The 15,074-nt window shown below is 34.8% G+C and overlaps 1 protein-coding gene across 1 annotated transcript; it reads left to right on the forward strand.

The window, feature by feature from the left end:
* The first annotated feature begins 445 nt into the window (after positions 1–445).
* On the forward strand, positions 446–15,074 carry LOC128246641 (uncharacterized). Its single transcript, XM_052964943.1, has 5 exons — positions 446–537; positions 2,756–2,932; positions 4,174–4,640; positions 6,051–6,170; positions 8,668–15,074. Exons 2-5 carry the CDS (start codon positions 2,830–2,832, stop codon positions 9,211–9,213), a joined length of 1,236 nt encoding a protein of 411 aa, XP_052820903.1. The 5' UTR covers positions 446–537; positions 2,756–2,829; the 3' UTR covers positions 9,214–15,074.

The raw sequence follows: 15,074 nt of genomic DNA on the forward strand, positions 1-15,074 counted from the left end.
ATTTAGACAAATCGAGATTTTCTGAATAAATAGACAAATCGAGATTTTCTGACTTTGTAAAAGTGCCGTAATTCATAGTTATTTATGCTAGATAGTTGGTATGAGTGACCCTTTGATGAATCTGAAGAAAAAAATTATATATTTTAGGTTATTTTAGGTAAAATGTCACTAAAGTTTGTAGAGGTCAAAATTCAGCACATTCCCTTCAAGTCACTGTGCATCCGGCACATGTGTATATGATATAGTTTACTTCCGTGTAATAGAAAAAAACAAACAAGTTATGCATGAAAAAAAAGAAAGTAAGTAAATTATTAAAAAACTTGGTGTAGATCGATATTACCACCATCTTATAATTCAGTAACCATATTATTTCGTCGCCTATTTCAAGGTAAGAACACTGCGTAGGGGGTCGAATTTTTGTAACGAGCGCTACCAGTCACATTGATCATCAGAGTTACTTCCCCTGATAAATCGAGAAATTATTTTTTTCTGTATTTTCTTCCCTACTTTGATTCTATAGAGGATTAAATTTGCGAGGTATGGCCACGAGTATCTTAAGAACATGTTTGAGTATTTTGATTACCATTGCACGTGTCCATAACTGTGATTTAAATGCAATCGTATTTCTAATTTGTTTCGGACACGGAGCAATTCGGATAACACTTGATGTTAAAATTGTTAAGTAAATATAAAAGACACTATTTGCTATTGGTGGACTGTAACAGGGAAAACCCACATAACAATTCAGTAATACCTGTGACAACCAGACATTAGTCCAAATAATTGTATGTTGACTGCCTTTTTTTTACGATTTTTGATATGGCAAATCCTTCACATATAAATTGTTTTGTACCAAAAGCGGCTAGTTATTCCGATCAGGATTCCGGGTTAAAGCATATTGCCTCTATAAAATATTATATAAACAAGAAAAATTACGAGATAATGTTATTAAACATTAGTTCCGTAAATAAAAAAAAATAATATTCAACAAATAATAATGAGTTTGATGGGTTTTCTTCATTTCATTCTGTCATAAATTATGAAATATACTTAAAAGGCACCTGCAAGGCTGCAGTTAACAGTTTTAAAACAATCAGAACAATTCGCCCATGGCTGAGTTGTAGTCCAAATAATTGTATGTTGACAATATTTTTTTTACGATTTTCGATATGGCAAATCCTTCACATACAAATTGTTTTGTACCAAAAGTGGGTAGTAATTCCGATCGGGATTCCGGGTTAAAGCATATTGAGTCTATAAAATATCATAAAAACAAGAAATATTACAAGATAATGTTATTTTATATTAGTTCCGTACACAAAAACATAAATATCCAATGAGTACTATGAGTTTGATGGGTTTTTCTTCGTTTCATTCTGTCAAAACATAATGATATATACATGCAAGGCTGTAGTTCACAATTTTACATCAATCGGAACACTTTGGCCATGGTGCATGTATTTACGTGGTCTATCTCGAAGCTTGTCACAGGTGGCCGAGTTATTATGATAGTGTCGATTTGTTCTGCTTGGCATAATTGTTGTCTGTGTCAGTCAAGATTTGTTTTATTGGAAAGCTTTGCACTTAATATAGATATAAACCTTTATTATCCAGTTCAAACATAAAATACTTCACTAAATACAATTTCAATATTCTTCAAACCCCCTGGATTTTGCACAAACCCGTTAAGACTTAAGGGATTGGAAAAATTCCGTAAAACAAGTCTATTATTTTAGACTAAACCAGACCTCTGCTAAGAAAGCCTTTATCAGTTGAGCAAGCCTTGCATCAAATGTCAAAAAGTATCGGTATTGGTAGTAACAGGCATAGGCTAACTGGTTGAATGCCAGAATCTGAACATTTTTAAGACTATTGTCTTAAAGAGTTTTGTCAGGAAATTTATCCAATTTTAATTGAGATATTGTGCAAACAAACAGATATACAGAAAAACAACCTCGTGAAGTGTCCGATATTGCTTACACAACCTGTTAATACTTGCCCCTCGAAATCACATGTATATGAAATCATGATTAATACCAATATTAATTCAATTTAACAATTACCTATGGAGTTAGAGTTTGTTTCTCAAAAGTTCAATGCTGTTTTTCAAACACAGAATTCACAAAAGAAGTGAAGTGAAGTGAGATTTCTTATTATAAAAATGTTGAATGTAGGTCAACATAACGTTGAAGTGTCATTCCTGTATGATTGACCATGTATAAGGTCATGATGACTCATCTTATCCAGTGCTCCAGCCAGGTTTTGAAAAGGGCAAGGTGATACATCAGAAAGGGCACTTGAGATGCACATTGAATGAGCCTTAAATTGCGGCACTTGCATGGGCCAATGTTCAATTTTTATTTAATATGTGCTGTATCTACTTTAAATACTAAATAGTTTGTTATGAATATCTTAGCTGTTTTCTTACTTCAGTGTCAAAATTATGTACATTTATTTGTTTATACCTATTTCTGAAAACTTACTCTGTCAAACAAAAGGGCATAGCAGGGTGTAGTAAAAAGGCAGCAGAGTGCTGCAAAAGGGCAGCGGGGGTCCCTCATCCTGCTATTTAGACCGAGCCAGAGCGCTTATATCCTGTAAAAGTTTACAACTTTTGCAAAGACCATTCTCATTCATCAGAGGTTTGATAAATGAATGATAAATCTAAAGCATAAAGCATTTCTCGATTTATCACTCTGGTGTACGAGATTGGCAAAGACTGACTAAGATTTTATTTCAAATGTTTTTCTTTCAGGTTGCCTAACTTCCCAGTAGTTTTATTGCAATCAATGCAGTGGTTCTTCCTATCACACTGGCTAAAGAGAATGCATGTTGGAGGACACACAGCGACCCAGTGAGCAGAAGGGTTCGGTGCAGAGAGTTGGAGAATTCATGTTGAGGCAGGCAAAGGTGTTTTTTGGATCGTTCAGAGGTGAACATATCTTTTTTATATATTTAGGTGTACAATTGATAAACTGGTAAAAGGCTCTCCCAACAGCACTTTGTTTCTGAAAACAAAGTCCGGGTAGACATGGCTTGATGTGGGGATTCTACTAGAAGTCACTTGGTGAGAGGTCTGGGTTGTATTGTGGATGTTGTAAAACTCCAAGACTGTACTGCAGTCATCGGCATTAGTCTTTTTGGATGAATATAAGCCCGAATTCATATATATATATTTCTGCTTGGCATCACATTTTTGAACAAGCCCAGCTGTATAAAACCCAGAGTTTGAATTTGAATTTGCAGGCTTGTGCTAATTTTGACCACTGTTACTGTTGCAAATATTCCATAACTACAATAGTGCAGAGTAGTGTGTGGATGCAACAAGTTGACCCCAGCCACCCTGGAATGTTGGCACCCTGGGTCTTGTTATTATTGTGGTCCAGAACATTGATCTCTATAAAATATCATTATGCCTGTGGCACTCATGTGCTCTTGGACTTATACCGTAGCCATAAAAAATAGATGCATGGCAAGCCTGACACTTACGCTTCCATTATATTCACCAACACACAACGCAACATCGTGCCAACAAGAGTGACTTTGTATAAGTTATCATAATTTTCTTCAAAATTGTTGTAAAATATATAATGTTATTAATTGTATGCTTTACCTGTAACATGTGCACGAGGAAACCATGATTTCGCAGGTATGATGCCATTACTAATTAGTTTAACTATCCTTTCAGCCTTAACATATACATTTGGTTGAGGTTACCTGACCTTACCTACAAAATAGGCGTCAACTCTACCGTTTTTGTAGTCAGGTGGAAAAAAAAAAAAACTTTTTTAGTGTGTGTTTCAATTTGTTGTTGAAAACCTTTTAAGCTTCTGACCCCAATTTCTTGAAACTTCTTATGGTTAACAGGCTTAAGTACAATGTAGCTTTAATTTCAATAGGCCAAAAGACATACATGTACTTAAACTTGATTTGGATTAATAAAAAAAAAAAATTGTTATTATCATAAAGATAATTCCTATTTAAAGTCTAAAAAATCTTAAAGAATGGAAATATAACGCAAATTTTACAAAAACAAAATTAGTGAGCTTAGCTTAATCCTGTTATAGGAGACTTGAGAAGTTTCGAGAAATTGGGGTTAAAAGATCACTTTAACAACATTCCCAAAAGATGACAATATCATTGTTACATAAAGCCTTTGGTTTTTGCTTTCAGGAAAGTCATTCAGGGAACAGATGAAGACAAAGAACTTCTATGTTTTGGTGTTGTTTATCCTCGCAACATTAACAACATTATACATCCTTGTCGACCCGTCACCCAACCTCCACACCATCGTCACAGAAACACATCGTCAAATATCGAACATCCATATTCCAACAAACATACGTCAAACCAAGAAAGAACTGCTTGAAGTTGACAAAAAATATCTCGACATTTTGGATTTTCCATATTCAACGATTAAACCCCCTTTAACAGTTGTGCCAAAAAATGTCACAAGGGCTGTTAGAGCTAAAAGACTTCTGGATGCCGAAGTTCTAGCGAAAGATCCCGTGATTGTCGTTCCATTGTTATCTGGCTGTTATGACGAGGCAGTCAGGTTCCTTAATTCCGTAAAGAAGTATGTTCCGAAGAAGCTGGTTGTGTTCTACGATCTTGGGATCAGTGGCAAGGAAAATACTATGGTAAGGCTGTGTAGCTTAAAGATGCACTCTTTCTCCTAAATAAAGTTTACCACAATTAATATTTTTTTTTTGATATTCCAAAAAAGGAAGAATCAATGTCAGAAACAATGGTTCTTATAAAGGATATCAAGTTTAATTTGAAAGAAATTAGAATAAAACAAGCTATTTCTATTCCACCTTATGAGACTATAGTAGACTACAGTAAATCTTTTAGCATTCACCAGTCATTTAATATTTTTTGCACTCTCTGCTATTATTCACAGTTACAATTGTGTTACCAGTAGTTAATATTTTCCATAAATGCATAATTTAGTTAGTAGTTTAAGGTTTATCAGTCAAAATTTATGTTTGTAATTTACATGTGTAAGTATTGATTTCGAATAAGAGTGTCACTTTAAGGAAATCCATCCATCATTAATACTAAAAATATTGGTTAAGTTTTATTTTAATGTTACAATATGTTATGTTTGATAAATTTGAATTATTCCAGAGATCTTGTTATTTAAGGAACAAATTAATAAAATTACTATAAAATCATGGTAAATTAAAATAACTATATAATCCAGTGATTTTTTTGGAATTATTTTTACTGCCTGTGCCTTGCAAATTGGGAAAACAAGTCACTTTGGAAAAAATACAAAATGAGGCCAAAACAAATAATTGCAAATAAGCATGTTTTTAACTTTTTTATGTATACAATTACATTATGCTGTGAAATTCATTGCTTTTTTATTCATTAACGAAAATCTGCATTGATAAATTGGGAAAAAATTAGATCAAATAGGGAAAATATTATAAAATTTTGGGAAAAATGGACAGATTTTTGCAAGGGGAAACAGCCTTTAGAAGGCAGTAAATTGCACCAAAATAATCACTGTAATCATGGTAAAATTACTAAATAATAATGGTAAAATAACTATATAATCATGATAAAATTTTGTTCTAACACCTACATGTAGCCTATTTGTGGAAAACTTTTCCTTGTTTGAAGAAAACTTCTCCCTCTTTGTGGAGAACTTCTCCATGTTTGCAAAAATCCTTTCCCAGTTTGTGACAAACTTCTCCCTCTTTGTGGAAATATTCTCCCAGTTTGTAATTTTAAGACCTCTCACTGTTAGTGAAAAACTTCTCCCTGTTTGTGATCAATTCTCCCTGTCTATTGAAAACTTCGGTAATAAACTTCTCCATTGGTGGAAAACTTCTCCCTGTTTGTGGTTGGAACACTTCTTACTGTTTATGGAAAAAACTCCCTGTTTGTGGAAAATCTTCATGTTTGTGGTACACCTCTCTGTTTGTTGTTAGCATCTCATTGTTTGTAAAGGATTCTCCATGTTTTCAAAGTCGATCTGTTTTCCTTCCAGATAATATTTCAGTGGTTACTTTTTACATGTGTATGACCTTTATTTACAGCTATCAAAAGCGTGCAATGGTAGCGTATACAACTGTGAAGTGAAGACGTTTGTCTTCAACAGATACCCTTCACATGTACGCTCGAACAGTCTGGGGGCGTATGTACCTCTCCTTTTACAGGTAAAATATCAAATGATGTCAATTACTGCCTGAACAAATTATGTCTCCCCCTCTCTGGGGGAGACATATTGTTTTTGCCCTGTCCGTCAGTCCGGTAGTCCGGTAGTCCGTCAGTCCGTCAGTCCGTCCGTACGTCACACTTCGTTTCCGATCGATAACTGGAAAACCGCATGACCTAGGATCACCAAACTTGGTAGGGAGGTTGGTCATGAGGTGTAGAAGATCCCTATTGTTTTTGGGGTCACTAGGTCAAAGGTCAAGGTCGCGGCGACCCCCAATGTAAAAAACATTTCCGCTCAATATCTTGACAATGGTTTGACCTAGGTTCACCAAACTTGGTAGGGAGGTTGGTCATGAGGTGTAGAAGATCCCTATTGTTTTTGGGGTCACTAGGTCAAAGGTCAAGGTCGCGACGACCCCCAATGTAAAAAACATTTCCGCTCAATATCTTGACAATGGTTTGACCTAGGTTCACCAAACTTGGTAGGGAGGTTGGTCGTGAGGTGTAGAAGATCCCTATTGTTTTTGGGGTCACTAGGTCAAAGGTCAAGGTCGCGGCGACCCCCAATGTAAAAAACATTTCCGCTCAATATCTTGAGAATGGTTTGACCTAGGTTCACCAAACTTGGTAGGGAGGTTGGTCGTGAGGTGTAGAGGATCCCTATTGTTTTTGGGGTCACTAGGTCAAAGGTCAAGGTCGCGGCGACCCCCAATGTAAAAAACATTTCCGCTCAATATCTTGAGAATGGTTTGACCTAGGTTCACCAAACTTGGTAGGGAGGTTGGTCGTGAGGTGTAGAGGATCCCTGTTGTTTTTGGGGTCACTAGGTCAAAGGTCAAGGTCGCGGCGACCCCCAATGTAAAAAACATTTCCGCTCAATATCTTGAGAATGGTTTGACCTAGGTTCACCAAACTTGGTAGGGAGGTTGGTCGTGAGGTGTAGAGGATCCCTATTGTTTTTGGGGTCACTAGGTCAAAGGTCAAGGTCGCGGCGACCCCCAATATAAAAAACATTTCTGCTCAAAATCTTGAGAACGGTTTGACCTAGGTTCACCAAACTTGGTAGGGAGGTTGGTCATGAGGTGTAGAAGATCCCTATTGTTTTTGGGGTCACTAGGTCAAAGGTCAAGGTCGCGGCGACCCCCAATGTAAAAAACATTTCCGCTCAATATCTTGAGAATGGTTTGACCTAGGTTCACCAAACTTGGTAGGGAGGTTGATCATGAGGTTTAGAAAACTCCTATATTTTGGGGGTCACAAGGTCAAAGGTCAACGTCGCTGTGACCTCTAATGTAAAAAAATATTTCCGTGCAATATCAGGAGAATGCTTTGATCTAGGTTCACCAAACTTTGAAGTGAGGTTGGTCATGATGTCTAGTTGATTTTGCAATCAGTTGGTCAAAGGTCAAGGTCACTGACCTTGAGGTGAAGAACCGGTTTCTGCTCAATAACTCAAGAACGTTTACACCCAGGAACTTCATACTTGGTATGCCAGTTAGTCATGACTAGTTGATGGCCCCTATTGATTTTGGGATCCATCATTGATTATTTCTCACCTACGACCACACAATGGGGGAGACATGCGCTTTTTCAAAAAAGCAATCTCTAGTTGTATTTCTTTTGCATGCCAAATAAGAGGGTAACCTATTTATGAATAAAAATTAACCTTGGCCATAACTTAGATAATGTTCAAGATATTGTGATGAAACTCACATGTTGCCAGTTACAAGATGTACATTTATCGCAAGGCTCACTTTAATAATTATAGAGTTGTGCACCTTGTTTAGGAAAAAAGCAGACTAGCATTGGCGTTCACTCCACCGTTGTATAGTAAAATTTCGACAGGATCGAGTCATTTAGTGTGGATGCTGCTTGTATCAAATTAAATATTATACAGGGTACACATGCATCTATTGACATTTTGTGTTTTAAGAGTTTAATGTTTTTTTTATTGGCATGAAGGTAAATACTTATTTTTTTGAATATTTCAAATTCTTATATTTTCAAGAGCAGAATACCATGTGTTAATGAAATAATTAATTAAATTAAGCCCTTTCCAGAACTTAGGAGTCTGAATCAGTAATTAAGCTTATTAAAGCTGATCTCTCACAGATTTACCGTCTTGACAACTTTTTCAATTTTTGTCTTGTAATGAGCCAATTTTTGCTTAAATATCTGCAAACCAGTGATATAAGGCTGCTGACAAAAGATCAGATCGCAAATTTTCATTTCCTTTCGAAAATGAATGTTTTATGGCTTAAAGCGTTACTAACGGTTTAAGAAAAATGCATAAAACATCAAATTTTGAACTTAAATATGAAAATCTGCAATCTGTTTTTTTGCCAGCAGTCTTATATCATTTGTTCCCATGCGTTGTAGCATAAAAAAAGTTGTCAAAACATGCAAATTGTGAAAGTGCAGCTTTTAAGACCTGATATAAATCAGACAGATGATTTCGCATTCTACGGTTGAATACTGACCTTGTTTTCTTTCCAGGAGAGTCTAAACTCTTACCACGCTGTTATATGGTCCAACCCACAGGAATACTTCATCAATGGAATGCAAAGTATCGCCGGTGTGATTTCAAAGGCCAGGGAGATTGGAATAGTCGCGTGGTCAATCAAAGATACAACATCTAGTATAACTTATTTCAAGATGTACACATTTTTTGATGTCAAAAAGGAGCAGTATTATTTCCACAGGGCGGTGAAAACTAGCCATCTAGTTGTGTTTAATACCGAAAAGGTTCGGACGAAAATAATGCTGCCATGGATAAAATGTGCGTTAGTAGAGGAGTGTATTAGTCCTACCGGTTCGCAAAACTCTGGTGGATATTGTAGCGAAAAACGACCAAGGTATTTGTATTCGGGATGCCATCATTACGAACAGTCGGCGCTTAATTTGATCTTAGGGAAAGAGTTTAGCTTTGTGGAGACACCTTATATCGCTGATGAAGAAATATTCGGGGTGGAAAGCACCAACAAATCTGTGACTTCATCGATAATGGTGACGAAAGAGGATGATGCTCAAACCATATCTTAAATATCTGTTTGAATTAAGTTCTATTTTAATTGTAAAGTTTATACATGTATGTACGAACTCTGTTTGTACATGTATGTATCAACTCTGAGCTATGAGTTTTATTTGGCTCGCTTAACTTATTATGATTTGAAAGAGAAACACATTAAAGCTGCACTCTCACAGATTGAACCTTTTGACAACCTTTTTATTTTGTGTCTTGGAATGAGCCAATTTTTGCGAAAAATGCATGGAAACCAGTCATCTAAGACTACTGACAAAAAATTAGGTCGCAGGTTCTCATATTTATAATAAAAAATAGAGGTTTTATGCATTTTTCTTGAAGCGTTTAGTACTTACTTAGTAACGCTTTTAGCCATAAATAATTTCTTTTTGAACAAACATATGAAAAAAATGTGATCTAATCTTTTGTCAGCAGTCTTATAGTCTTATTTCACTGGTTTTTTAGATATTTACACAAAATTGGCTCATTCCAAGACAAAAAATAAAAAAGTTGTCAAAACGTTCAATATGTGAGAGTGCAGCTTTAAAGGCTGTCAGAAAATTTTGGGTGATGCCAAAATTGTCTTTTTGGATTTTAATGCATTATTTTGTTTACTTCATTTGAATGTATTAATCAAATAAAAAAAGCAGGGGATTGACTGATATAAAAATAAAGCGATATTTTGGCGCTTTTTTAACTTGGGACTTTGTGGCTTAATTCACAATTATCAAATATTACATTTATTTAAATTTTGTCATACTTTTTCCATGTATAAAGAGTGTAGTGGCGAGGCATATTCATAAGAGAACAGTATTTTTCTCGCCATTTTAGAACTGAGGCTGGGGCCTCTTTTATTGCAAAAAATGTGTCATTTTTACTGTTAGTGATTTTAACAATGGCAAAAAATGGTGTATAAATTATAGTTTGCAATAATTTATTATAAAACATAAATTATTTAAACAAGTTTTGTGAGTTGTAACTAATATTATAAGTTATGGGGTTGAAGAGTGACCTGATATGGGGTATTATTTTTTATGCAGATTTTTTTTTTTATGTCTGACCCTTTAAAAGATGACCATTTTCATTGATGTATGTGCATTTGCAGGATGAATTATTTTAAAATGAATATATATCCAAAATTCCATACCTTAAGGACTGATAGTTATTCCCTCAAAACCCATGGTTATGAAAAGAAAACAAATACCCTTGTATTCAAGGGTATGTATTCAAGTGGTGTTAAAAATGAATCACTGATTCAGAGCATAAAAAGAGACTATTTTATTTGTGTTTTAATATTAAAGACTGTATATATTTTATGTACTTTTGATGCCGATTGAGCTTAGATCAAAACTTTTTTTTATTCAATGGAGTAAAACATGTATCTAGTAGATGGATTTTCCTATTTTATGTCACTCTAGCATAATACAATACAGTCGAACCCTTTTGGCTCGAACTCACAGGGACTGGCGAAAATACCTCGAGCCTCGCAAAGTTCGAGCCAGACGTGAATGCTTACGTTGAGTATGAAGAAATTGGTCCTTCATATCAAGTTCAAGCCAATAAGGAGTATGAGCCAAGTGATTTCGAGCCAACGAGGATTGACTGTATTTCCATTTATCTCATTACATAACTGGTTTTGTGTGTAATTCAACCATTAAATATTTTCTTTGTATTATTGACATTTCGCCCTACTAATTTAGTGTCAAAATATTTACCAAAAATGAGTAAAATTTTCATTGGTGATGTGATCTAAAGAATGTTACATTTGTTGCCATTTAATGCAATACTATATGATACTTTTTTCAGTAAAATTGTACAGCTTGACAAAAACTAGCTTTTTATATGCCCGTATATATAATGAAATAATCAAGGCATAAAATCTTGGACAAGTTCGATAATCAGCCATTAAATATCACCCTGGTCACTTGAGAGTAATCACCCTTTTATGATAGAAACTACCTTTATATGAATCAGAATGTGTATGGGCGTAAGTATTGGACAAATTTGATAACTAGCCAATTGGTTCTGTAACTCAAGAGTTATTGCCCTTTAATTATTGAAAGTACCTTAAATTGGTCTTGTCAGATCAATAACTTTAGCCCTTGTCAAATCATCGCTTACTTTGGTACAAAATGTGTATGAATGTAATATTTCAAACAAGCTTGATAACCAGCCATATTTCTTGGTCATTCGAGAGTTATCGCCCTTTGATTGTAGAAAATACCTAAAATCAATGTTGTCTGATTAATAACTATAGACATCTTAATCCAATAATCACCAATTTTTGGCAGAATATGTATGGGCATAATATCTCAGACAAGTTCAATAACCAGCTATATTGTTCTAGTCAATTGAGAGTTATCACCCTTTGATTATAGAAATTGCCTTATATCAGTCTTGTATGATAAAAAAAAACTTGAGAATTAAGCTTTTAAGAAATGATCATCAAATTGGGTCAGAATGATGTGTATGGGCATAATGTCATGTTCTGTTATAATAAGCCATTTGTTCAGAATTTTGTTAAAGTTAACAGCATTGTTAACTTTAAAGTTGTTACTGCTCCGGAAGTTTAATTGCTACACTTTTGATCCGCTGTATTTCTAACAATACATTGTATTTGAGACATCGTTTCAGCAGTTGATGTTTATATTTAAATGTGTGAGCAAATCCTGAAATGATTCACGTTTAAAAAATGTCCAACGACGTGGTTAATCTAATCAGAAGGTCTGAACAATCAGTGCTTTGTGTAATAATAACTTTTAATTAATCAGTTCACAGTAATATTAATTAGTTTGTTTATGGAATCATTATATATATTAATTTCAATGATTTTTTGTTTATTAAGTAGATGTGTTCTTAATGTCTAGATTCAAGTTTGTAAACATTTTCTTACTGCTATTTCAACTAAGCCCATTAAATCCATGTTTGCCGGGAATTATTGACACTGAAAATCTGTTTTCTCTGGTTATAAATGATGTGTTATAAATGATATCATAGATTGAGTATATGAGCTATCATAACATTGCCATATTCAAATGTATATACACATGTATAAAAACATATATATATATATATATATATATATATATGTAACAGGACATTGTATGCTATTGATGGGAGTTTTTTTTGTTTTTATTCCATTATACATGTATTAGTATTTAAAAGGTATTTTCATAATTATCATATCATAAGCGTGTTAAAATTAAATTAATTTTTTTATGTTTAAAAAAGCATATTATATTTAGAATGATACCTTTGTTATAGCCATCACTTTGTATGTATATTATCAATGCCAAGAATAATCCAATGAGATAGATATTTAGTTCATTGTTTATTTGAAGAGAGAGGTTCATCTGTCAGAGCCTTGGTGTTGTTGTTGCTTTGGTGTTGTTATCGCCATTGTACACAAACTTTGACCTTACGCATAAAAAACGGTCAATATATTACAATGAAAGTTAGTACACATGTTGCTAGAAACAGTACAAATATAAAATTATGCACAGTTTTTTCCACTTTTTAAGGGAATGTTGGCAGTGCCATTTGATAGAAGAAAAATAGTGTCTTTTTGTCAAAAAGGGGAAAATTACTAACTTGATTCATATAATGTTCTTTTTACTTTGGCTTGGGAAAATATATACTTTTTATACGCCCATCTTACGATGGCCGTATTATGGGAACACTCATGGCGGCTCCACAATGTTGTCCGCTCTCTAACTTGAACATTTCTCATCCAATTTCCACCAAACTTCATGAAAGTGTTTGTTGGTGAAATATCTAGGTCAAGTTCAATAACCAGCCAAATCGCTTTAGGCACTCCAGAGTTATGGCCCCCTGAATTTGTCAAAATTGGCCATTTTAGCTTTGTCCGCTCTCTAACTTGATCATTTCTCATCCAATTTCCACCAAACGTCATGAAAGTGTTTGTTGGTGAAATATCTCGGTCAAGTTCAATAACCAGCCAAATCGCTTTAGGCACTCCAGAGTTATGGCCCCCTGAATTTGTCAAAATTGTCCATTTTAGCTTTGTCCGCTCTCTTACTTGAATATTTCTCATCCAATTTCCACCAAACTTCATGAAAGTGTTTGTTGGTGAAATATCTAGGTCAAGTTCGATAACCAGCCAAATCGCTTTAGGCACTCCAGAGTTATGGCCCCCTGAATTTGTCAAAATTGGCCATTTTAGCTTTGTCCGCTCTCTAACTTGATCACTTCTCATCCAATTTCCACCAAACATCATGAAAGTGTTTGTTGGTGAAATATCTCGGTCAAGTTCAATAACCAGCCAAATCGCTTTAGGCACTCCAGAGTTATGGCCCCCTGAATTTGTCAAAACTGTCCATTTTAGCTTTGTCCGCTCTCTAACTTGAACATCTCTCATCTAATTTCCACCAAACTTCATGAAAGTGTTTGTTGGTGAAATATCTAGGTCAAGTTCGATAACCAGCCTAATCGCTTTAGGCACTCCAGAGTTATGGCCCCCTGAATTTATCAAAATTGGCCATTTTAGCTTTGTCTACTCTCAAACTTTTTTTTTTTGAACAGTTTTTATCCGAATTTCACCAAACTTGCTACTATAAATGTTTGTTGGTATATATTCTTGGCAAAGTTCTATAACCAGCCAGGCTCTTCAGGATTATGGCCCTTGAATTGGTCAAAATTTGCCATTTTTGCTTTGTCCACTGTCTAATTTGAACAGTTATCATCTGATCTTCACCAAACTTGCTGAAAATATTTGTTGGTAAAATAAATCGGTCAAGTATGATAATCAGCCAAATGCCCCGAAGCACTTCAGGATTACTGCCCTTGCCATTTAAGCTTTGTCTACTCTCTAACTTGAACAATTCTCATCTGACCTTCACCAAACTTGCTGAAAATGTTTGTAGCTATAAAATCTTTACCAAGAATGTTGTTTGCCGGTATAAATGCTTTGCCAAGTACACACTGATTGTCTCTTGGGTACGATTAAGGATGAATCATCTCTTGGAGACGATTTTTACATGAATGTTGTTTTTCAAATCCCGAACACGTTGATCGTCTTTGGGAAATCATTTGCTTCTTGAAAAGCTTGCTTCTCAAAGGGCCAATGTGACAGTAAGTTGTCTTAGAATCCAAGAAATTATTGATGGGCGTATTTTGTGAGTGTCACTCTTGTTCAGGAGGGGAATCGGGCGGAATCTCGGGCTGAAAATATACTTCAAACATTAAAGGAATGAATTGTGGGGTTGGTGTCTTTATTTGGGTATGAACACAGTTGGTCTGTTTAAACTGTGTGGAGTCAGAAGCTGTACTGTTGTTATTAGCATTTCAATTTGAAGTTAAAAAGTGTTTTGTAGTGATTTTTTTCAAGCATTATTGTGACATCATATGATAAACTGTTTCCGGTTAAAGTCATGTTGCTCTATTTACAGAATAGGTGAAAAAAAATACTGTAAGCTTTTAAATGAAATAAATATTCTTTTAACAATTCTTGAATGAAATATTGGTGTAAATACAAGTTACGAATTGTGGATTGATGTCATTATATGGGAAATGAAGGCAGTTGGGTGTGGTTAAAGTACGGTGGAGGCCTTGACTCCACACGCATTAACCAGCCCAACTGCGTTCATACCCCGATAATGACACCAATCCCGCAATTCATTCCTTATATAAAGCTATGCCTTATGAAAACAAAAGCAGAGCATTGGCAATTGTGTAAGTAAGCTTTTAGCTACAAAACATCGAAATTAGACTCCAAAAGTTAGTGAATACGGGGCTGTTTGATATCTAGTGTACATGTGTTTTATCTCTTTACTGTCTGTTATCCATGTTTGTTATTTGAAACAAGTTTTTTATTTATAATAAATGTACTTAGGACAAAAGAATAAAGAAAAAACAACATGTA

Source organism: Mya arenaria, chromosome 9 (genome assembly GCF_026914265.1).
Source record: "Mya arenaria isolate MELC-2E11 chromosome 9, ASM2691426v1".
In the NCBI taxonomy this organism is placed as follows: Eukaryota; Metazoa; Mollusca; class Bivalvia; order Myida; family Myidae; genus Mya; species Mya arenaria.